Consider the following 23,142-nt stretch of genomic DNA (forward strand, 5'->3'; position numbering starts at 1 on the left):
CAGTACTACAAGATCCAAGGTGGTTGACTCCTCAGAGCTGAACTGTGGATACAGAGAACCAAAGGAAAAGTTACACAAAAATTTGACTGTAGGTAGACTGCTTGAACCCACAGTTCAAGTAGAAACTGTAATAAGTAGTAAGTTTAATTTTTTAAGGCAGGGTAAGAGGGTACCTCAGATTGATTATATTCTTTGCAGCCAAAGATGGAGAAGCTCTATACAGTCAGCAAAAACCAGACTGGGAGCTGACTGTGGCTCACATCATGAACTCCTAATTGAAGAAAGTGGGGAAAACCACTAGACCATTCAGGTATGACCTAAATGAAATCCCTTATGATTATACAGTGGAAGTGAGAAATAGATTTAAGGGACTAGATCTGATAGACAGAGTGCCTGATGAACTATGGACTGAGGTTCGTGACACTGTACAGGAGACAGGGATCAAGACCATCACCATGGAAAAGAAATGCAAAAAAGCAAAATGGCTGTCTGGGGAGGCCTTAAATAGCTGTGAAAAGAAGAGAAGTGAAAAGCAAAGGAGAAAAGGAAAGATATAAGCAGATGATTGCAGAGTTCCAAAGAATAGCAAGGAGAGATAAAAAAGCTTTCTTCAGCAATCAATGCAAAGAAATAGAGGAAAACAACAGAATGGGAAAGACTAGAGATCTCTTCAAGAAAATTAGAGATACCAAGGGAACATTTCATGCAAAGATGGGTCGATAAAGGACAGAAATGGTATGGACCTAACAGAAGCAGAAGATATTAAGAAGAGGTGGCAAGAATACACAGAAGAACTGTACAAAAAAGAGCTTCACAACCAAGATAATCATGATGGTATGATCACTCACCTAGAGCCAGACATCCTGGAATGTGAAGTCAAGTGGGCCTTAGAAAGCATCACTATGAACAAAGCTAGTGGTGGTGATGGAATTCCTGTTCAAAGATGATGCTGTGAAAGTGCTGCACTCAATATGCCAGCAAATTTGCAAAACTCAGCAGCGGCCATAGGACTGGAAAAGGTCAGTTTTCATTCCAATCCCAAAGAAAGGCAATGCCAAAGAATGCTCAAACTACTGCACAATTGCACTCATCTCACATGCTAGTAAAGTAACGCTCAAAATTCTCCAAGCCAGACTTCAGCAATACGTGAACTGTGAACTTCCAGATGTTCAAGCTTCTTTTAGAAAAGGCAGAGGAACCAGAGATCAAATTGCCAACATCCACTGGATCATCGAAAAAGCAAGAGAGTTCCAGAAAAACATCTATTTCTGCTTTATTGACTATGCCAAAGCCTTTGACTGTGTGGATCACAATAAACTGTGGAAAATTCTGAGAGAGATGGGAATACCAGACCACCTGACCTGCCTCTTGAGAAACCTATATGCAGGTCAGGAAGCAACAGTTAGAACTGGACATGGAACAACAGACTGGTTCCAAATAGGAAAAGGAGTACGTCAAGGCTGTATATTGTCATCCTGCTTATTTAACTTATATGCAGAGTACATCATGAGAAATGCTGGGCTGGAAGAAGCACAAGCTGGAATCAAGATTGCCAGGAGATATATCAATAGCCTCAGATATGCAGATGACACCACCCTTATGGCAGAAAGTGAAGAGGAACTAAAAAGCCTCTTGATGAAAGTGAAACAGGAGAGTGAAAAAGCTGGCTTAAAGCTCAACATTCAGAAAAAGAAGATCATGGCATCTGGTCCCATCACTTCATGGGAAATAGATGGGGAAACAGTGGAAACAGTGTCAGACTTTATTTTTTGGGGCTCCAAAATCACTGCAGATGGTGACTGCAGCCATGAAATTAAAAGACGCTTACTCCTTAGAAGGAAAGTTATGACCAACCTAGATAGCATATTGAAAAGCAGAGACATTACTTTGCCAATAAAGGTCTGTCTAGTCAAGGCTATGGTTTTTCCAGTGGTCACGTATGGATGTGAGAGTTGACTATAAGGAAAGCTGAGCACCGAAGAACTGATGCTTTTGAACTGTGGTGTTGGAGAAGACTCTTGAGTGTCCCTTGGACTGCAAGGAGATCCAACCAGTCCATCCTAAAGGAGATCAGTCCTGCGTGTTCATTGGAAGGACTGATGCTGAAGCTGAAACTCCAATACTTTGGCGACCTCATGTGAAGAGCTGACTCATTGGAAAAGACTCTGATGCTGGGAGGGATTGGGGGCAGGAGGAGAAGGGGACGACAGAGGATGAGATGACTGGGTGGCATCACCAACTCGATGGACATGAGTTTGAGTGAACTCTGTAAGTTGCTGTTGGACAGGGAGGCCTAGTGTGCTGTGATTCATGGGGTCGCAAAGAGTCGGACACGACTGAGCAACTGAACTGATGAGGGATACAGAGTAACAAGCAAAGGGTGCTATTTTGGATGGGATATTCAGGGAAGGTCTATCCGAAGAGGTAAAATTTGTGCAGAATTCTGAACAAAATGAGAGACTGAGCCATGTGGCTCATGTGGGGAAAGAGCAGTGATGTAAAAGCTCATAATGATGCTCTGTTTCTTGACTGAATGATAGACACACAGTACCCATGGTACAATGAATTCACTTCACTGTCATAAAGTCTGCCCTTTTAAAGTGTGTAATTCTGTGGGGTCTGTATATTTACAGGTTGTGCAGACATCATTATCTAAGCATCTTCATCACCTTAAAAAGAAACTGTACCCATTAGAGGTCACTTCCCACTTCCACCTTTCCCCAGCTCCTCACCAACACTAATGCACTTTCTGTGTACTGCTTACTCTGGTTGTTAGTGTTGTTGTTCAGTCATGGCCAACTCTTTGAGACCCCATGAACTGCAGCACACCAGGCCTCCCTGTCCATCACCAACTCCCGGAGCTTACTCAAACTCATGTCCATTGAGTTGGTGATGCCATCTAACCATCTCATCCTCTGTCGTCCCCTTCTCCTGCCTTCAATCTTTCCTAGCATCAGGCTCTTTTCCAATGGGTCAATTCTTCGCATCAGGTGGCCAAAGTATTGGAGCTGCAGCATCAGTTCTTCCAATGAATATTCAGGGTTGATTTCTTTAGGAATGAGTGGTTTGATGTTCCTGCTGTCCAAGGGACTCTCAAGAGTCTTCTCCAGCACAATTTGAAAGCATCAATTCTTCAGTGCTCAGCCTTCTTTACAGTCCAACTCTCACATCCGTACATGACTACTGGAAAAACCATAGCTTTGACCATACAGACCTTTGTGGGCAATGTGATGTCTCTGCTTTTTAATATGCTGTCTAGGTTTGTCATAGCTTTTCTTCCAAGGAGCAAGTGTCTTTTAATTTCATGGCTGCAGTTACCATCTGCAGTGATTCTGGAGCCCAAAACAACAAAGACTGTCACTGTTTCCACTGTTTTCCCATCTATCTGCCAGGAAGTGATGGGACTGGATGCCATGATCTTCGTTTTTTAAATGCTGAGTTTCAAGCCAGTTTTGGACATTATTCTATACTCCTGGCTAGGTCAGATAGTAACTCTATGTTTAACTTTTCAAGGAACTGTCAGAACTGTCTTCTAAAAGGGTTGTACCATTTCACATTCCCAAAAGCAATGTATGAAGGTTCTAATTTCTCCACATTTTCATCAATACTTGTTATTGTCTGCCTTTTTGATTATAGTCACTAGGCAGGTGTGAAGCAGTATCTTACTGAAGTGATGATTTTCATTTCCATGATGTCTAATGATGTTGAGCATCTTTACATGTGCTTATTTGCATTTGAATATCTCTCCCGGAGAAATGTCTAGTCAAATCTACTGCCCCGTTTTTAATTGGGGCATTTATCATTTCACTGATATAGATAAAAATCACTTATCAATGATATGACTTATATTTTTTCCCCACTTTGTTGGCTGTTCACTTTCTTCATGGTGTTCTTTTTGTGTGTGTGTGTGTGTGTGTTGTTGGATTCTGATTGCTAGAATTTTGTTAAGGATTTTTGCATCTATGTTCATCAGTGATATTGGCCTGTAGTTTTCTTTTTTTGTGGGATCTTTGTCAGGTTTTGGTATTAGGGTGATGGTGGCCTCATAGAATGAGTTTGGAAGTTTACCTTCCTCTGCAATTTTTTGGACGAGTTTGAGCAGGATAGGTGTTAGCTGTTCTCTAAATTTTTTGGTAGAATTCAGCTGTGAAGCCGTCTGGACCTGGGCTTTTGTTTGCTGGAAGATTCTTGATTACAGTTTCAATTTCCGTGCTTGTGATGGGTCTGTTAAGATTTTCTATTTCTTTCTGGTCCAGTTTTGGGAAGTTGTACTTTTCTAAGAATTTGTCCATTTCTTCCAAGTTGTCCATTTTACTGGCATATAATTGTTGATAGTAGTCTCTTATGATCCTTTGTATTTCTGTGTTGTCTGTTGTGATCTCTCCATTTTCATTTCTAATTTTATTGATTTGATTTTTCTCCCTTTGTTTCTTGATGAGTCTGGCTAATGGTTTGTCAATTTTATTTATCCTTTCAAAGAACCAGCTTTTGGTTTTGTTGATTTTTGCTATGGTCTCTTTTGTTTCTTTTGCATTTATTTCTGCTCTAATTTTTAAGATTTCTTTCCTTCTACTAACCCTGGGGTTCTTCATTTCTTCCTTTTCTAGTTGCTTTAGGTGTAGAGTTAGGTTATTTATTTGACTTTTTTCTTGTTTCTTGAGGTGTGCCTGTATTGCTATGAACTTTCCCCTTAGGACTGCTTTTACCGTGTCCCACAGGTTTTGGGTTGTTGTGTTTTCATTTTCATTCGTTTCTATGCAAATTTTGATTTCTTTTTTGATTTCTTCTGTGATTTGTTGGTTATTCAGCAGCGTGTTGTTCAGCCTCCATATGTTGGAATTTTTAATAGTTTTTCTCCTGTAATTGAGATCTAATCTTACTGCATTGTGGTCAGAAAAGATGCTTGGAATGATTTCTATTTTTTTGAATTTACCAAGACTAGCTTTATGGCCCAGGATGTGATCTATCCTGGAGAAGGTTCCATGTGCGCTTGAGAAAAAGGTGAAATTCATTGTTTTGGGATGAAATGTCCTATAGCTATCAATTAGGTCTAACTGGTCTATTGTATCATTTAAAGTTTGTGTTTCCTTGTTAATTTTCTGTTTAGTTGATCTATCCATAGGTGTGAGTGGGGTATTAAAGTCTCCCACTATTATTGTGTTATTGTTAATTTCTCCTTTCATACTTGTTAGCATTTGTCTTACATACTGCGGTGCTCCCATGTTGGGTGCATATATATTTATAATTGTTATATCTTCTTCTTGGATTGATCCTTTGATCATTATGTAGTGACCTTCTTTGTCTCTTTTCACAGCCTTTGTTTTAAAGTCTAATTTATCTGATACGAGTATTGTGACTCCTGCTTTCTTTTGGTCCCTATTTGCATGGAAAATCTTTTTCCATGTCATGGTGTTCTTTGAAGCACAAAAGTTTTAAATTTTGATAAAGTCTGATTTACCTATTCATTCTTTTGTTGCTTATGATTTCAGCATCATATTTAAGAAACTAAAGTGCCTATTCCAAGGTTATAAAGATCCACCACTAAGTTTTTCTTCTAAGAGTTTTATACTTTTAGCTCTTACATTTAAGTCATAGATCCATTTTCAGTTAATTTCTAACTATGGTGAGAGTGATGGTGTGTGGTCTGCGTTCAACTTCATTTTTCGCATGTGGATATCCAGTTGTCCCGGAACCATTTGTTTAAGACTATTCTTTCCACGGGCTTCCCAGGTGCCGCTAGTGGTAAGGAACCCACCTGCTAATTCAGGAGATGTAAGAGATGCAGGTTCAATTCCTGGGTCAGGAAGATGCCCTGGAGGAGGGTATGGCAACCCACTCTACTGCTCTTGCCTGGAGAACCTCATGGACAGGGGAGCCTGAAGAACTACAGTCCATGGGGTCACAAAGAGTCAGACACAACTGAAGAGACTTAGCATACACACATCCTTTCCACATTGAAAACTGTCTTGGCACCCTTGCTGAAACTCAACTGACCATAAATGTAGGGTCTATTTCTCTACTCTCAATCCTGTCCCACTGATCTGTACGTCATCCTTAAGTCAGTACCATATTGTTACGATTACTGTAGCTTTGTGGTAGTAAGTTTTGAAATCAGAAGTAATGAGTCCTACAACTCTGTTCTTCGTTTTCAATTCTCTGGGCATTCTGCATCCTTTGTGTTTACATCTGATCAGTTTGTCAATTTCTAAAATTAAAAAAAAAAAGCCAGTTGCGATTCTGATAGAGACTGCGCTGAATCTGATCAATTTGGGGAGATTCCCATCTGATCCATGAACGTGAGATGCCCTTCCATTGATTTAGAACTTTTTTAACTTCCTTCCACGATGTTCTGTAGTTTTTGGGAAGATCTCACAGGCCACAGAGTATCTTGGCCTGCCTGCCCAAGAGCCCACGCTTCTCCAGAGCTCTAGAAGAGGCTACCACCGTAACAAGCCCCATGTGCTGCAACTGGAGAGAGGAGCCCCACTCATCGCAGCCAGAGAAAGCCTATGCCCAGGAACCAAGACCCAGCAGCAGTAACAAAGATAAAGAACAAAATTTAAAAAACATAAAAGAATATGGGCAAGATACCCAGTACATATTTTGGGGCACACAGTTGAAGTTAGCCATCGCGCTCCTCTGTTAAAATCATCTTTACAACTAATCAGTGCTATCAGTAATAATCACGACAGCAAACATTTCTCAAGAACTTACTATGTGCCAGGGATTGTTCTAAGCACTTTACATACAGTCGGTCCTCACTCTGCATGACAGGGCAAGATCAAGATTGTAAAAATATACAAGCAGGTCGAAACCATGCAAAGTGGTTAACGGGAAAAACCGATCATTCCATGAACTTCAAAAATTCATCTCCAAACTTTAAAGATTCTTTCCTTGCTTCTGTCTTTAAGTGAGCTTTCACTAAGTCCCTCTGGCTCCAATCTAGAGCCCCTCCAACAGTGCAGCAGTGCCAACAGACCGGTGGGGCAGCTATTTCCCTACAACTCGTTTAGGTCTGATCTGAGTTTCGCTCCTTCCACAGTTACCCTTTTATATTTCTTTGCTGCACTTCTGTCTTTGTTCACCCATCCCCTTTTGCTTATCCACTTCTGTAAAACATCACATGGGTTTATGAGCAAGATACAAGGTGATAACACAGCCACATGATTTGCTATCTGTGTATGAAATGAATAGCAAATACAGTGACCATCACCAAAAGACTGTGAAAGTGACATGATTACACAACAATCGTGATATGCATTGGTATTCACATGGCCATTTATAGTCTAAGTTTGTACTTTATACTGCTGCTGCTGCTGCTAAGTCGCTTCAGTCGTGTCCGACTCTATGCGACCCCAGAGACGGCAAGCCCACCAGGCTCCCCCGTCCCTGGGATTCTCCAGGCAAGAACACTGCAGTGGGGTGCCATTGCCTTCTCCATGTACTTTATACAATTACACTTAATACAATGTGGTGACAGCAATCTGAGCTGTGGTGTTGGGGACAGGCATTATTTAATTAAACCACAGCAACCAAAATTAGAAGAAGGCGATGGCACCCCACTCCAGTACTTTTGCCTGGAAAATCCCATGGATGGAGGAGCCTAGTAGGCTGCAGTCCATGGGGTCACAAAGAGTCAGACATGACTGAGTGACTTCACTTTCACTTTTCACTTTCCTGCCATTTATGGGGTCGCAGAGAGTCGGACACGACTGAAGCGACTTAGCAGCAGCAGCAGCAACCAAAATTAATGCATTTGGAACTATAAAAGGAAGAACTGCCTAAAATAACCTCATTTAGTAGTATTATCACTACTATTTTACAAATGGGAAAAAGGCCACACAGAAATAGGACTAAGCATCAGAAAACAATATTAATTAATCTATCATAAATGTAAATAGCTACCAGCAATTTATTAAAGACTCGGAATTTATTTTACCTAGTATGTTGTCTTTAAACAATTTAGTTAACAAATATCTTTTAAAACTCATTATTTCAGAATCTGCTCAAGTTTAAACATTCTCCACTTGTAATTTCCTACTGGTACAAAAGAGACAACAACTGTCATTCTACTTCACTTACATTCTAGTGTCACTTAAAATCTCTTGTCGCGGGACATCTTTTTCATCTGTGTAGTGTTTTGGGGGAGCACTTCGAATTAAAAACACACTTTACCCTCACTTTTACTTACTTCCTATTTTAAAACCAAATCTCTGAGTCTGTTCATTTTGCTGAATAAATCATCTTTACCTTCCCAGTTTATTTTTTAATATACTAATGTACTACATTAATGGTTTCTAGTTTTAAATATTAGTGATCCTTTTATTTGTATTAACGTTAAAACCACGTATCAAAAACCAGATAATCATCACTTACAAAATAAATAATGTCAAAGCACCAAGATATTTCTTAAACTTTGTGAATTTGGTTATTAAGGTCAATTATTTATACAGTGGTTTCCCTAGATATTGCTTTGCTCCAAGTCTTGACAGCTTTTCAGCTCTCCATAAGTAAAAAAGTGATGAAGACATCTCTCAAAATATAAGGGATAAAAAACCACAAACAACATACAAAGGGGAAGAGAGGTCCAAGAGAGTTGTGTTTACTGTATTCTTAAAACTTAACTGAAAGAACTCTACTCATTTGAATCATTTGTCCTGTCACAAAATAGTGTGCAAATTCCCAAAAGAGAGATGCAGCAGTAGTAGCTGGGAAGAGAGGAGATAGTAACGGGTTCAATAGTAAGTTTGATGTACACCTCTCACCCCCTAAGTTTTCAGAAGTTACGGGATGCTTCCCTTTTGTCATGCGTGGTTTCTGGAAGAACAACTGCTAGCTGTCTGAGGATGTTATATTTCACTCAAACCCCTCCCAGTGGTCTCCCAAGGGTCCTTTACTCAACAAACAAAAAGTTCTTCCAGGAAAAAAGCCTCCTGTCCTGTAGTCCTGTATGTAAAACAGCTGTAACATCTGAAAACCACTATGGCTCCTTTGCTTAAATTGTTACTAACAGAAGGAGCCTAACCAAAGTGGTATGAACAGGTCCATTCAGAGTGTGAACAGAATTATCATTCTGATAGCTGTCTGACTGTTAAGTTGCTCCAACACAAAACGATATGCTCTATGAGAGAGGAATGCATGACCTGTGAGAAAACACTCAGTATTTTACGAGCTTGTTGAATGCTCTCTGTAAAATACATATTCTCTAAGTAATATAATTTAGCCCCATAGTTCACAAGAACTTTAAAATGTGTTTCTACATAACTCTTAAATTTTTAAAATGTCTCAGTGGTGAGGCTGTGACTACCTTGCTGCTGCTACTGCTGCTAAGTCGCTTTAGTCGTGTCCGACTCTGTGAGACCCCATAGACGGCAGCCCACCAGGCTCCACCATCCCTGGGATTCTCCAGGCAAGAACACTGGAGTGGGTTGCCATTTCCTTCTCCAATGCATGAAAGTGAAAAGTGAACGTGAAGTCGCTCAGTCGTGTCTGACTCCTAGCAACCCCACGGACTGCAGCCTACCAGGCTCCTCTGTCCATGGGATTTTCCAGGCAAGAGTACTGGAGTGGGGTGCCACTGCCTTCTCCATGTGACTACCTTAGTAATTTTTAAAATAGCTGCTACTGCATTTCCTTCTATAGTTTCCAGAATATACTTGGGAGACAATGAGCCTATTTGCAACCAACAATGTAAAATCCTTACTTTGCAATTTTATATTGCTCACATTCAACTCAAGGTTTAAGTCTCTGCAAAGTCATGCTTAACAACTGAACAATAAAACAGTATAAACCTGAAGTTAACTTTCTATTCAAGCTACTAGGATAATACTATATAATACTGGAGTATTTAATAGTTTTTAAAAATAAATCTTCAAACAATTAAAATATAATGCTTTCGTCAAAAAAAGTTTCACATATAGTTTCTTTTCAAAGGACATAAATTAATACTTGTAGTTACAGCTTCCATAAAAGCTGTGAGGGGGTGGCTCATTTTCAACCAAAATGACTTGCTTCTATTTGCATATTTTAACAGAGGTAAGAATAAGTATGAGGTTAAAAATGTAACCTTATAATTTAGCATAGTAATCTACTTTTGAACTAAAGTTAGTGCAAAATTAACAAAAAACCAAATGTTTGGCAAATTTGCTTTAAAATACACATCCTTAATAAGACGCACAACACTACAAAGAAGCAGAACTAGAGATTTATTAATGAGAATTCCCTTTCTACTCAGAGAGAGAAAGAAAAAGCTTAAGAGGGAGGAGTTTGCTAGGCATGCATCGTAAGCACCAACCACGTGTACGGATTCTCCAAGCAGTCTATAAACTACAGACTCTCTTCCCCCTAGTTTCCCCACGCTGCATCTTCCCAGTTTTCCTCCTATCTGCATCTTTAAAAATGGCTTGGGGTCTTTTACAGGCTCTTTTCTCTCCGGAGAGCAAAGTCCAAAGTCTCACTCTGCTTCTTCCCGTGGTGACCTAATTGAAACGTCTCCCTTCTCTCTAGTCTTGTCAGCCTTGAAATGGATTCCCTGAACAGTAGGCAGAAACAACTTTCTAAAATGCAAATGCCACAAGCCCTTCAAGTTTTTACATCATTTTAGGTAAAGTCTGAAGTCCTCCACTTTTAGGTAAAGTCAGAACCTCCACATGGTTCTGAGGTTTTACAGAACCTTATCCCTACTTACCTCTTCAGTCACACTTCGCACACCTCTGCCCCCATATTCCCCACTCTAATAATGGTGAATTTTCAATTCTATGGTCTCCTATTGATGGGATTATTCTTTATCCTTCTTGGTCTGGTTAGTTCGTCCTTTAGATTTGGCTTGGAGAGCAGTTCCCTAGTCATTAATATCCTTTCTCTCACACCATGCCATACTAGGCCAAGAACATCACCTCTCACACAGCATCAACAGTATTTGTCTGTATTCTCTCTTCCTGAAGACAGCAAGATCCCTAAGACCATCTATCTTATTCCTTTTTGGCATTAATAGCATTTAGCATATATGTAATACTAATACTTATTTAATTTTCTCAATTGCAGAGACATTACTTTGCCAACAAAGGTCTATGTAGTCAAGGCTATGGTTTTTCCAGTGCTCATGTATGGATGTGAGAGTTGGACTGTGAAGAAGGCTGAGCGCCGAAGAATTGATGCTTTTGAACTGTGGTGTTGGAGAAGACTCTTGAGATTCCCTTGGACTGCAAGGAGATCCAACCAGTCCATTCTGAAGGAGATCAGCCCTGGGATTTCTTTGGAAGGAATGACGCTAAAGCTGAAACTCCAGTACTTTGGCCACCTCACTCGAAGAGTTGACTCATTAGAAAAGACTCTGATGCTGGGAGGGATTGGAGGCAGGAGGAGAAGGGGACGACAGAGGATGAGATGGCTGGATGGCATCACTGCCTCGATGGACGTGAGTCTCAGTGAACTCTGGGAGTTGGTGATGGACAGGGAGGCCTGGTGTGCTACGATTCATGGGGTCACAAAGAGTCAGACACGACTGAGCGACTGAACTGAACTGACACATCTTATCTCATTCTTCAAAACAGATAAAACCTTCCAAAGCATTTATAAAATTTCAAAAGAAACAGCTTGAAAATTTTGTGTTAAATACTCTATGAACTCTGGTAATGTAAAATCGCCTTTTGTTGTTTTCATAGTTAGCTACTTATAAGGAGTATCTGCCAGAAGCAAAGCTGTGGTTCACCAGACTTCCACGCTCCCAACCCAGCTGTAAACAGACTACAACATCCTTAGCCTCCTCATGGTATCCTCTCTGACAATTACACTGGGTCAAAGAGGGCTACTCTCCAACATTCTGTTTATCAAGTGGGCAGAGGGAGGGGCAGCATTTTCTCAGCTCTCCACGGTAAACTACCAGTTCTCAAACGTTAGCTTGGGTAAGAATCATCTGAGAAAACTACTAAAAATGCAGCTTTTCTTAGCCGCCTGCTGTAGTTCTTGTTAAGTTGGAGTGTGGAGCCCAGGAGTCAGAATTTCAAACAAGTAAGCCAGATGACTCTGCTGCAGGGACTCCTCTGTCTGCGTCCTGAGGAACTCTGCCACAGGGAACCGCTTTCTGTCCTTGTGCAGCTCACTTCCACCCCTCACCGCCCTGTGGATGGCCAAACGACTCCACTCGGTCACCTACCTTCTTCTCAGCCAGTCCAGGGCGCCGACACACCCAGGTTTTCCGTTCTGTCCACAACTCCTACTATTATCCTGGGTGTTCCCAACGTTTTGCACACTACATTGGGCACACTTTCAGGGAATGATTCTATGTTCAGTCTGCAATCCTTCCAAAGTGATATATAAGGCATCTGAGTTTTCATAGCTCATCAAAAACATTCTACTAATGTACATACAGCATGTAGTATGTTGCGTTTTTTTAAAAATATAAGTTGTGAAATACTTGAAATAAAGTCTACTGCATGAGCCCGTCTACCTACACTGATGTAGAATGATGTGCTGTAGTAATAACAGTCTATAAAGATGTATAATTTTTTCCCCCTCAGTATGCTTGTAGGAAGGGTAAGGTAGATTGATTCAGATTTGGTGATACGTGGTTAGACAAGGGGCCAAAAAAGTGTAATGACAGATAAAAAAATATACTCAACTAATACAGTACACCCAACCTACACTTACATCTCAGCTACAACGCCTTTCATCTTTCACGCCAGTTCTACTTATGCAACTGGGACTCCCAGAGCCACTCTTTGAACCTTGTCATTGCTCAGGAAGCAACACTTTTGGAATTTTAAACCTAACAACTTATTTTATGACCACAGTCTCCTCTCATACCTGTTACTGCACGTGATCCAGACAGCAAATCTGTCTTGCCTGCTCTCCCCATTTTATCAACACACACACAGATATATGCACACACAATCTCAATCTCACTTCTCTCTCCCTGCCCACTTCCCTCTCAGTCCCTCAACAAACTTTTAACAAGAATCTAAAGCATCACTATCTTCTGACAGTTTACTGTCTATTCTCTTGGTCCCACCCCAACCCCTGCATCGACTATAGTCTCGATTCTAAGTAGTACTGAAGTTTGATAAGAATGAAATCATGTACCAATTTGCATCAAGAAAATTCTGAATTCATTCAAACACTATTACTGTGGAAATATTTTTATGTAACTACATTCAAAACAATTTCTCCTAGATAGTGAAAGTTGTCCATGATAGCATTTGTTTATAAAGGCACAATCTAAAAATTATAACCAAAATACACAGGGCTTCAGCCTTTCATTAAAAATTATGTTTATTCACAATTTTCTATTTCCCAAACAGGAATACAAATCCAGAGTTAATTTAATAGATGTATATATAATAAACACATTTTAAAGTTTAATTTGTGGTTAACAGTACTAAGAATATATTCTATACTTTACAAAGAAAATATTAAAATGAATCTATATTTTCAAGGATTAAACAATCCTTGAAAAACATTTGCCATACCTTCAAAAGTGTCCAAGATATACATCTGGTAAAAACTGGCCTTAGGGAAAAGCCCTCATCAAATGTGACTGAGCTACTAAATTTTTCAGGTAACGCAGAAACATTCATCACATGCTATTCAAACTCCAGGGTAGGATGAATGAGGTAGAAAATATGTTAAAGTTACTAAGTTGCTTCAGTCGTGTCCAACTCTGTGCAACCCCAGAGACAGCAGCCCACCAGCCTCCCCGTAACCTGGGATTCTCCAGGCAAGAGCACTGGAGTGGGTTGCCATTTCCTTCTCCAATGCATGAAAGTGAAAAGTGAAAGTGAAGTCGCTCAGTCGTGTCCAACTCTGTGCAACCCCAGAGACAGCAGCCCACCAGCCTCCCCGTAACCTGGGATTCTCCAGGCAAGAGCACTGGAGTGGGTTGCCATTTCCTTCTCCAATGCATGAAAGTGAAAAGTGAAAGTGAAGTCGCTCAGTCGTGTCCGACTCCTAGTGACCCCATGGACTGCAGCCCACCAGGCTCCTCCGTCCATGGGATCTTCCAAGCAAGAGTACTGGAGTGGGGTGCCATTGCCTTCTCCAATGTTAAAGTTAAATCAAACTAAAACTCAATCTTTTGTTGAAAAATTACTGTGATCCATAAGCTGTACAGTGTGCATATACTATCTCTGTCCTAAATGTAATTGCAAGCTCTTGGGAAAAGCAGATGCATAAATGGACAGTCACATTATTAAGGTGAGGGGAGGAAATCTGTTCAAAACAGGCTCTTATAATTCCTATTCTTCTATTCTTTCTCAAGTCTTTAGACTGCTGAAGTATATTATCCAAACTGATAAGTACAGGGGAACGGAGAAACAATTTAACAAAACAACAACAAAAAAAGAGTAAAAGAAAAATAACAATAAAAACTTTCAAAACAATAAAATTTCCAGCAGCAACAACAACAATGACCATGATGCATGCTGGAAAATTAAGGACACAGGATGTGTCCAGTCTAAAGTATGTTTCTTCCTGTTGTTCCAGGGAACTCTTGAAACTGTGTTTCTAGTTCTCATTCTAACATTTGTTCATTCATTCACCAAACATGTAATGAAAGCCCGTTATCAAGTACGTGTAGCACTGCTGCCAGGCCCTGGAGATAAGGTAATGCACGAACATTCCTGGCGACACTGTACTTATAGCCAATCACGTAAGTTTTTGATATAGCTAGTCAATGTAGGCAATTCCATAACAACCTCAGGGCCCCTTTTCCTCAGTTGTAAACTAAAGTAGTGAGATCCAGGGATCTTCGAGGTACTTCTACTGAATTAACATTCTATGCTTTAACTCAAAACTTGCAGACCAGGAATATTTAAGACATAGGGAACCCAAGGATCCACAGGCAGAATTCAAGTGATCCTAAACTCCTTGAAACTGAACACGAGATGTGGCCGTTTTGTACATATGTACGTTTTTCTAGAGACAAGGTCCACAGGTGGAAAAGGCTGAATTAGGAATTTTAGTCTGGGCCTACCAGAGGAGAAGTTTTATTTTGGCTAAGGTAATTTTTCTAAATCTGCCAAATACAACTTAATTCACAAGATGTTTCAATTTAACTCACAAGGAGCTAATATTTGCTTCTTTAAACTCATGGTATAAATTGCACATTTCTAACCTAATATTTTGACCAGTGCTGCAGGACTGTTGCTGAACTGACAGGATTGTTGCTGAAGTTCCAGTACTTTGGTCATCTGATACAAACAGCTGACTCACTGGAAAAGTCCCTAATACTGGGAAAGATGGAGGGGAGGAGAAGAGGGCGTCAGAGGATGAGATGGCTGGATGGCATCACCGATGCAATGGACATGAACTTGGCCAAACTTGAGGATATGGTAAGGGAGGGGAGGCCTGGTATGCTGCAGTCCATGGGGTCACAAAGAGTCGGACACAACTGGGCAACTGAACAACAACAATGTAACAGAATAAATTATAAATAACATGTAGCTTATAAGTAAAAGAATAATTTGTATTCTTTAGAGATTAAACTTTACACTACTCTTTAGAAAATACCAATTGCTTTTTATTTAGAAGCAAAAATAGTTTTGCTGTAAAGAACTGCAATAATACTAACATTATTATCCTATTCTCTCTTCACATAGCTGTTGCCCCTCTAAGACAAGTAACAAACCTTGAAACATTAACAAATGTTAAGCTGCTACCAGGGAATTTCTAGGGCAAATTCTCCCATTATATCCTCTATTTCAATGTGAATGCTGAGGTAAAGTCCACCAGGGCCTCTCATAGTAGGAGACTAAGGGAAATCAAATGAAAAAGGAAACAGTGGCAGTAAGACACAGAAAGAACAGAAGCATCTACACTCTCACTGCCTGGGCCACAGTGACACCAACTGGCCAGCCAAGTGATGACAACTTAATAAGCCATCATCTTAATTTGTGGCTCAGATGGTAAAGAATCTGCCTGCAAGACCCAGATTCGATCCCTGGAGGAGGGCATGGCTACCCACTCCAGTATTTTTGCCTGGAGAATCCCATGGACTGAGGAGCCTGGCAGGCTACAGTCCATGGGGTCGTGGAGTTGGACACAACCGAGCAACTAACACATTCATATCATTCATATATATACATATATATATATATAATTTTTATAAGACTTTATACTTTTAAAAGTGTAATATGCATTAAATAAAAACCATTATATGATTTATTTCATTGTTATCAATTTTTAAAGTTGAAGGATAGTTTATTTACAATGTTGTGAGTTATATAACTTTAGACATCAAGTATGTATAAAAGAAGATGTGTATTAGTAAAACATGCTTTTAAAACTAGAAAACTCTAGTTATGAGGTAGTTTTTTATACAATCTCTTTACTAGTCTATATAATGCTAAGCAATATTTAGTACATTATACACACTTTATCTATGAACTTTTATCTATTTGAAAACAGAAACATGAATTTGACATTAAATATTGATAAAATCCCCCTTTTATTGCTCAGGAAAATAAAGGAGTGTGCCAAAATGTTAGTAAATATATGCCTAACAGATCTTGAGTGTAATTTATTTAAAAGAGTCAAAAGATGCTATTGAAATACTGCTTTCACTCAGTAAAAGGGATCATAGAGGTGATTTTTATTTTAAAATATTAAATATGTAAGAAACTCTCATGATATATTTTTCCTTTCATAAGAGCAGGTACAAAGAGAAACAAGCTTTATGATGTTGAACTTCTTTACGGAGGTAAAGTGGGGTGTACTGGTTGACTGAATTATTGCTTCCAAGGAGTCTTGCCTACTGGTAAGTGAAGTGAAAGTGAAAGTCGCTCTAAGTCGCTCAGTCGCAACCAACTCTTTACGACCCCATGGACTATGCGGTTGATGGAATTCTCTGGGCCAGAATACCAGAGTGGGTAGCCTTTCCCTTCTCCAGGGGATCTTCCCAACCCCGGGATCAAACCCAGGTATTCCAAATTGCAGGTGGATTCTTTACCAGCTGAGTCACAAGGGAAGACCAAGAATAGTGGAGTATGTAGCCTATCCCTTCTCCAGTGGATCTTCCTGACCCAGGAATCGAACTGGGGTCTCCAGCACTGCAGGTGGATTATTTACCAACTGAGCTATGAGGGAAGAACTTTGCCTACTGGTAAAGTTCATATCTATTAAGAGGAGACCTCCAGGACAACATTTCCTTTTTTCCTTCTCTATCCCTCAATAGAAAATGAAACATTATAGGGGAATCTCCAAAAAGAGAATTAGACATTAAGTAAGAAGTTCACTTATAAAACAGCAAATTAACTGGCTTTGACTATGTAAGCAAAGAACTTACACAGATATACGAGTTAATTCACTTCACTCTAAAAAGACTCTGAAGTTAAAACTTGAAAGGATTAAAAAAACCTTTTCAATGATTCAGTTCAGTTCAGTTCAGTTCAGTCGCTCAGTCGTGCATCACCAACTCTCGGAGTTCACTCAGACTCATGTCCCTCGAGTCAGTGATGCCTTCCAGCCATCTCATCCTCTGTCGTCCCCTTCTCCTCCTGCCCCCAATCCCTCCCAGCATCAGTCTTTTCCAATGAGTCAACTCTTCGCGTGAGGTGGCCAAAGTACTGGAGTTTCAGCTTTAGCATCAGTCCTTCCAAAGAAATCCCAGGGCTGATGTCCTTCAGAATGGACTGGTTGGATCTCCTTGCAGTCCAAGGGACTCTCAAGAGTCTTCTCCAACACCACAGTTCAAAAGCATCAATTCTTTGGCGCTCAGCCTTCTTCACAGTCCAACTCTCACATCCATACATTACCACTGGAAAAACCATAGCCTTGACTAGACGGACCTTTGTTGGCAAAGTAATGTCTCTGCTTTTGAATATGCTATCTAGGTTGGTCATAACTTTCCTTCCAAGGAGTAAGCGTCTTTTAATTTCATGGCTGCAGTCACCATCTGCAGTGATTTTGGAGCCCCAAAAAATAAAGTCTGACACTGTTTCCACTGTTTCCCCATCTATTTCCCATGAAGTGGTGGGACCGGATGCCATGATCTTCGTTTTCTGAATGTTGAGCTTTAAGCCAACTTTTTCACTCTCCTCTTTCACTTTCATCAAGAGGCTTTTGAGTTCCCTTCACTTTCTGCCATAAGGGTGGTGTCATCTGCATATCTGAGGTTACTGATATTTCTCCTGACAATCTTGATTCCAGCTTGTGTTTCTTCCAGCCCAGCGTCTCTCATGATGTACTCTGCATATAAGTTAAATAAGCAGGGTGACAACATACAGCCTTGACGGACTCCTTTTCCTATTTGGAACCAGTCTGTTGTTCCATGTCCAGTTCTAACTGTTGCTTCCTGACCTGCATACAGATTTCTCAAGAGGCAGGTCAGGTGGTCTGGTATTCCCATCTCTTTCAGAATTTTCCACAGTTTCTGTGATCCACATAGTCAAAGGCTTTGGCATAGTCAATAAAGCAGAAATAGATGTTTTTCTGGAACTCTCTTGCTTTTTCCATGATCCGGCAGATGTTGGCAATTTGATCTCTGGTTCCTCTGCCATTTCTAAAACCAGCTTGAACATCAGGAAGTTCACGGTTCACATACTGCTGAAGCCTGGCTTGGAGAATTTTGAACATTACTTTACTAGCAAGGCAAATTAAGGTACTCAACTAAAGACTCATGAATAGGTTTAAGGTACAAAGTAACCCTAAAGAACGAAGCTAGAGGAATTAGCAGGTACCAAGGCTGAAGCTACTATTTATTTCAGACTTAATTCCTCTAGTAAGTGGGTAAGACAGTGTGGTCTTACTGCACGGATAGACAAAAAGACCAAGAAATGACACAGTCAGCCAAGTAATACAGCTGCACATATACGATCACTTGATCAACAGCAAAGGCCCCTGTGTGGAAAAAGAATGTTTTTTCAATAAACAGTGCACATCACATGATACGCACGTGGGGGGAAAATGAGCCTTGACTTCTACATCATGCCATACACAAAATTCAAGATGGATCACAGACCTATGTGTAAGAAGTAAAGCAGAGAAACTTTTAGAAGATGGAAGTATCTTGATTGATATGGGGATAGGCAAAGATACAAGGGTCACAAAAATCACTAAAGGGAGGGAAACACTAATAAATTGGACTTCATTAAAATTAGCCTTTGGTCATCTAAAGATACCATTAATATAGTACAAAAGCTAGTTACAGACTGCAGATAAACATCTGCAATACACACATCCATACAAATGACTTATACCCAGAACATACAAAGAACTGTTACAAATGAACTAGAAAAAGGCATACACTTAACAGAAAAACGAGCAAAGGACTTGAAAAGGTACTTCATAAAAGATAATATTCACATGGTCAGTAAGAATCTGAAAATATGCTCGACGTCATTAGTCATCAAGGAGATGCATGTTAAAACCATGAGATAACTACTATGATTTCATCAGAATGGCAAAAACTTAGAAGTATGACAATAACAAAAACTGGTAATGATGTGGAACAACTAGAACACTTATTCACCGCTGGCAGGATTGTCAACTAATTTGATCATTCGGCAAACTAGTTGACAAAATTTACCAAAGCCAAACATCACATACCCATGATCTGCAATTCCACTCCATGGTAAATACCCAACAGAAGTAGGTGATCATGTACACCGAAAGACCTATACAAGAAAGGCCACAGCAGCTTTATTCGTAACGGGCAGACTGCAGACGACCTAGGCGTCGCCTATGGCTGATTCACGCTGATGTCTGACAGAACAAACAACAAACTGTAAAGCAATTATCCTTCAATTAAAAAGTAAATACATTTTGAAATAAACAAACAAAAAACCCACCAGAAACGAAAATAAATAAAACAAAAAGAAAAATAATAGATTTTAAAAACAAACAAACCAAATGGATAAACAAATTAGGGCCTATTAACACACACTGTGGTGTATTAACACAATGGAAAACCGTATCACAAGGAAAAAGAATTGGCGGTGGTTCAGTTGTCCTTGTGTAGGACTCTTGCGAACCATGGACTATAGCCCGCCAGACTCCTCTGTCCATGGGGTTTCCCAGGCAAGGATACTGGAGTGATTTGCCATTTCCTTCTCCAGGGGAAAAGAAGAATTAGATATTGCCAAAGCCACAACAGCAACATTCCAGATACAATGCCGGGTGAAAGCCAGTCGGAAAAGAGTACACCTAGTGTGATTCCACTTACATGCAGTTCAGGCCAAGTCAAAAGCAATCAGTGGTGACAGAATGACGACAGCAGGAGTGACTCTGGAAGGGAGGGGGGCACACTGCCTAGAAGACGGTGAGGGGGCTGGGAAAGACCTGCAGATGCTCTCCATACTGGCGTGGGCGCTGGTGCCACTGAGCCGTACACTCAACATGTGCGTTTTTTACTATGCAAAAGCCACAGCTCGAAAAAACACCCCAAGCTAAAGATGGCAGGTGAATCTTCAACACAGTGCAGCATTTCATATGCGCTGCTTTCTTCTTAGAAGGTTTCATCAGACTGTCTCTAAGAACACCCACTCTCCGGCGGCAGGCATCTCTGTCACTTTGTTGTGGACCAGGCACTGTCATCCCTGGTGCCTGGTCCACAACATACACGCAATAAATACCTGCAGGATAGATTCGCAAAAGGAGCTGTTACCAAAAATAAGACAAAGCAGTCATTAACCAAAATCCTGGTATAATGAGTTATTTAAATTAATAGAAGTTTATAAAGCTATTGGTAGAGTGTCTAATGATGGTAACTCGAGTTCCCTTAATATGCAAGTATATCTCAGTGTTTTCGAATACCAGAAAGACTAAAATCTGAAGTGAAACTTTCCTCCGAGTGCTCAGAATTTCCACCTGCCAATGCAGGATACACAAAAGATGACGGTCTGATTGCTGGGTCGGGAAGACCCCCTGGAGGAGGAAATGGCAACCCATTCCAGTGTTCTTGCCTAGGAAATACTACGGACAGAGAAGCCTGGCAACCACGGCATTGCAAACAGGCAGAGACAACTGAGTGAGCGCACACACAGCTGATTCACAACGCTGTGTGAGTTTCAGGTATACACATTCTGTCAGTCACTCGGTACTGGCCCATGGGTCCTTATAAACCAAGTTAAAACACCTGCAATTAAAATAAAAACACATACATCCCAAGCTTGAAGACACGTCTATTTCTTCTAAATGACTTGAGCCAAAAATAAGTGAAATAGAGTGGAATTTTCCAAAAGTCCATTAAAACGATCTATCTAAAAAGCGCTTCTCAACCAGAGGCAAGTTCCTCCCTGCCCCTGACATTTGGCAATGTCTGGGTACATTCGTGCTTGTCAACGACTGGAGGGGCCACTGGCATCTACCAGGAAGAGCTCAGGGATGCTGCTGACCACCCCACACGCACAGGCCAACCCTCCACAAAGGAAGTTTTCTGGCCCCAAATGCCAATGATGCTGGGAACGAGAAATTGTGATCTAAAATATCACCTTCTGGGGACTTCCCTGATGGTCAGGTGGTTAAGAACCTGCCTTCCGATGCAGGAGACATGAGTTCAATTCCTGGTCGGGGAACTAAGATCCATCATGTTGTGGGGCAACCAAGACCTTGCACCCTAATTAGAGGGCCTGTGTGCTGCAACTACAGCGCCCCGTGCCACCACTACAGCGCCCCGTGCCACAACTACAGCACCCCAGGCCACAACTACAGCACCCCGTGCCACAACTACAGCGCCCCAGGCCACAACTACAGAGCCCCAGGCCACAACTACAGAGCCCCGTGCCACAACCAGAGAGAAGCCCATGTGCTGCAGTGGAGACCCAATGCAGCCAAAAATAAGTATTTTAAAAAATAATTAAAATTTTAAAAATTAAAAGTAAAATATTATCTTCTGTTAAACTAAAGAACTTTATTCTCAAACATATGAAGTAAAAGAGTCCAATTTTTTTAAGCTGTAAAATAATTCAAGTATCTTTCAACCATTACTTTTTCATGAATATGAAAACTGTATTTTTAAAGTTATTTAACCTTGTACACGTGTCAAGTGTTTAACACACACGTGTCAAAAACGAATGTTTAACGGAAATATCTCCAGAAATAATTAACATCACTCTCATTTCTAGGACTTTATTAGGCATATTACTTATTTTAATATCATTTAACATTAACATCACCACAAAAATAAAATTCTCATTTAGAGAGATTAAAATAAGTAAATCTCTGCTCAAGGTACTAGGAAAGACATAGCTGAAATTTGAACCCACATTATCTCTAAACCCGTGGTGTTTCCATTTAAATGCATTACATTTCAATTTCAAATGAGAGGCAGATCAAAATTAAACAGATCCCAAGTTTCATTTTCCACTGAGTCAAATATGTCACTCTAGAAAGTAAACAGCAAAATGAAGAGGCACCTACTTGGGAATTATGTACTAAGAAAAGAGACCAGCGTTTTAAAGGATAACCTATAGTTAATATTTTTTCTTATTACAAGTAGAATGAAGTAGTTTTTTAATAAAGTTATATGCCAAAATCATTAGAGACACTCTTGCTCTGATTATACAATAAAATTACAGATAGTAACATCAAAGCCTAAATGCTTTACTGGCCAGAAGCTTATTCTGGACAAATTACTAACATGACCCACCTAGTCATCCCTCCATAATAATATTAGATTCCAGAATACAGTCAATCTAAGAACATATTCCTATATTATGAATAAACTCTATTACTTTCATCTCAGCACTGAAGGGCTTATCATGAGTCTTTGTATTGAGAGACAGAAGTGTTCTTACCCTATTAAAGCCATGTTCATGAGAGTCATCAACTTCCCCATTACTAGTCACTGGAATTTCTGCTGCTGAATTTTTTGGAGATTCTTGAGCCATGGTAGACTCCTAAAAAAAATGAGGAAAGAAACAGTCATAAGTAACACCAAATCACAAAAGGCAAATATTCAAAAGACTATATTCATGTTTATAGCACATAAAAGCCACCATTATAGCCTACCTAATCCTTGTATAATAAACATGATACCAATATAATAAAAACACATCTGGCTTTTAAAACTGCATTCAACTTAGATTTCTTGATCTTATTGTAGGTACCTTATTGTAGATGCCTGGGGGCAAATGACACAAAAATTTTTTTTAATGAAAATAATGTCATAGTATTACTGAAAATGGGCTTCCCTGGAAGCTCAGAGGATAA

The 23,142-nt window shown here is 40.1% G+C and overlaps 1 protein-coding gene across 44 annotated transcripts in view; it reads right to left on the reverse strand.

The window, feature by feature from the left end:
• ARFIP1 (ARF interacting protein 1) overlaps nt 1–23,142 on the reverse strand; it is a 140,156-nt gene that overhangs the window by 68,073 nt on the left and 48,941 nt on the right. For all 44 annotated transcript variants that reach the window (XM_086346297.1, XM_086346295.1, XM_086346278.1 and 41 more), the window contains one exon: nt 22,728–22,829. Coding sequence is in view for 37 of the 44 variants with exons in the window: in XM_086346274.1 (XP_086202400.1) it covers nt 22,728–22,829 (102 nt within the window). In the remaining 7 variants the exon portion in view is untranslated. Of the gene's footprint in view, nt 1–22,727; nt 22,830–23,142 lie in introns of those variants that run through there.

Source organism: Bos grunniens, chromosome 17, assembly GCF_055505025.1.
Source record: "Bos grunniens cultivar Pamir isolate PY7600 chromosome 17, Bosgru_T2T1.0, whole genome shotgun sequence".
Classification (NCBI taxonomy): Eukaryota; Metazoa; Chordata; class Mammalia; order Artiodactyla; family Bovidae; genus Bos; species Bos grunniens.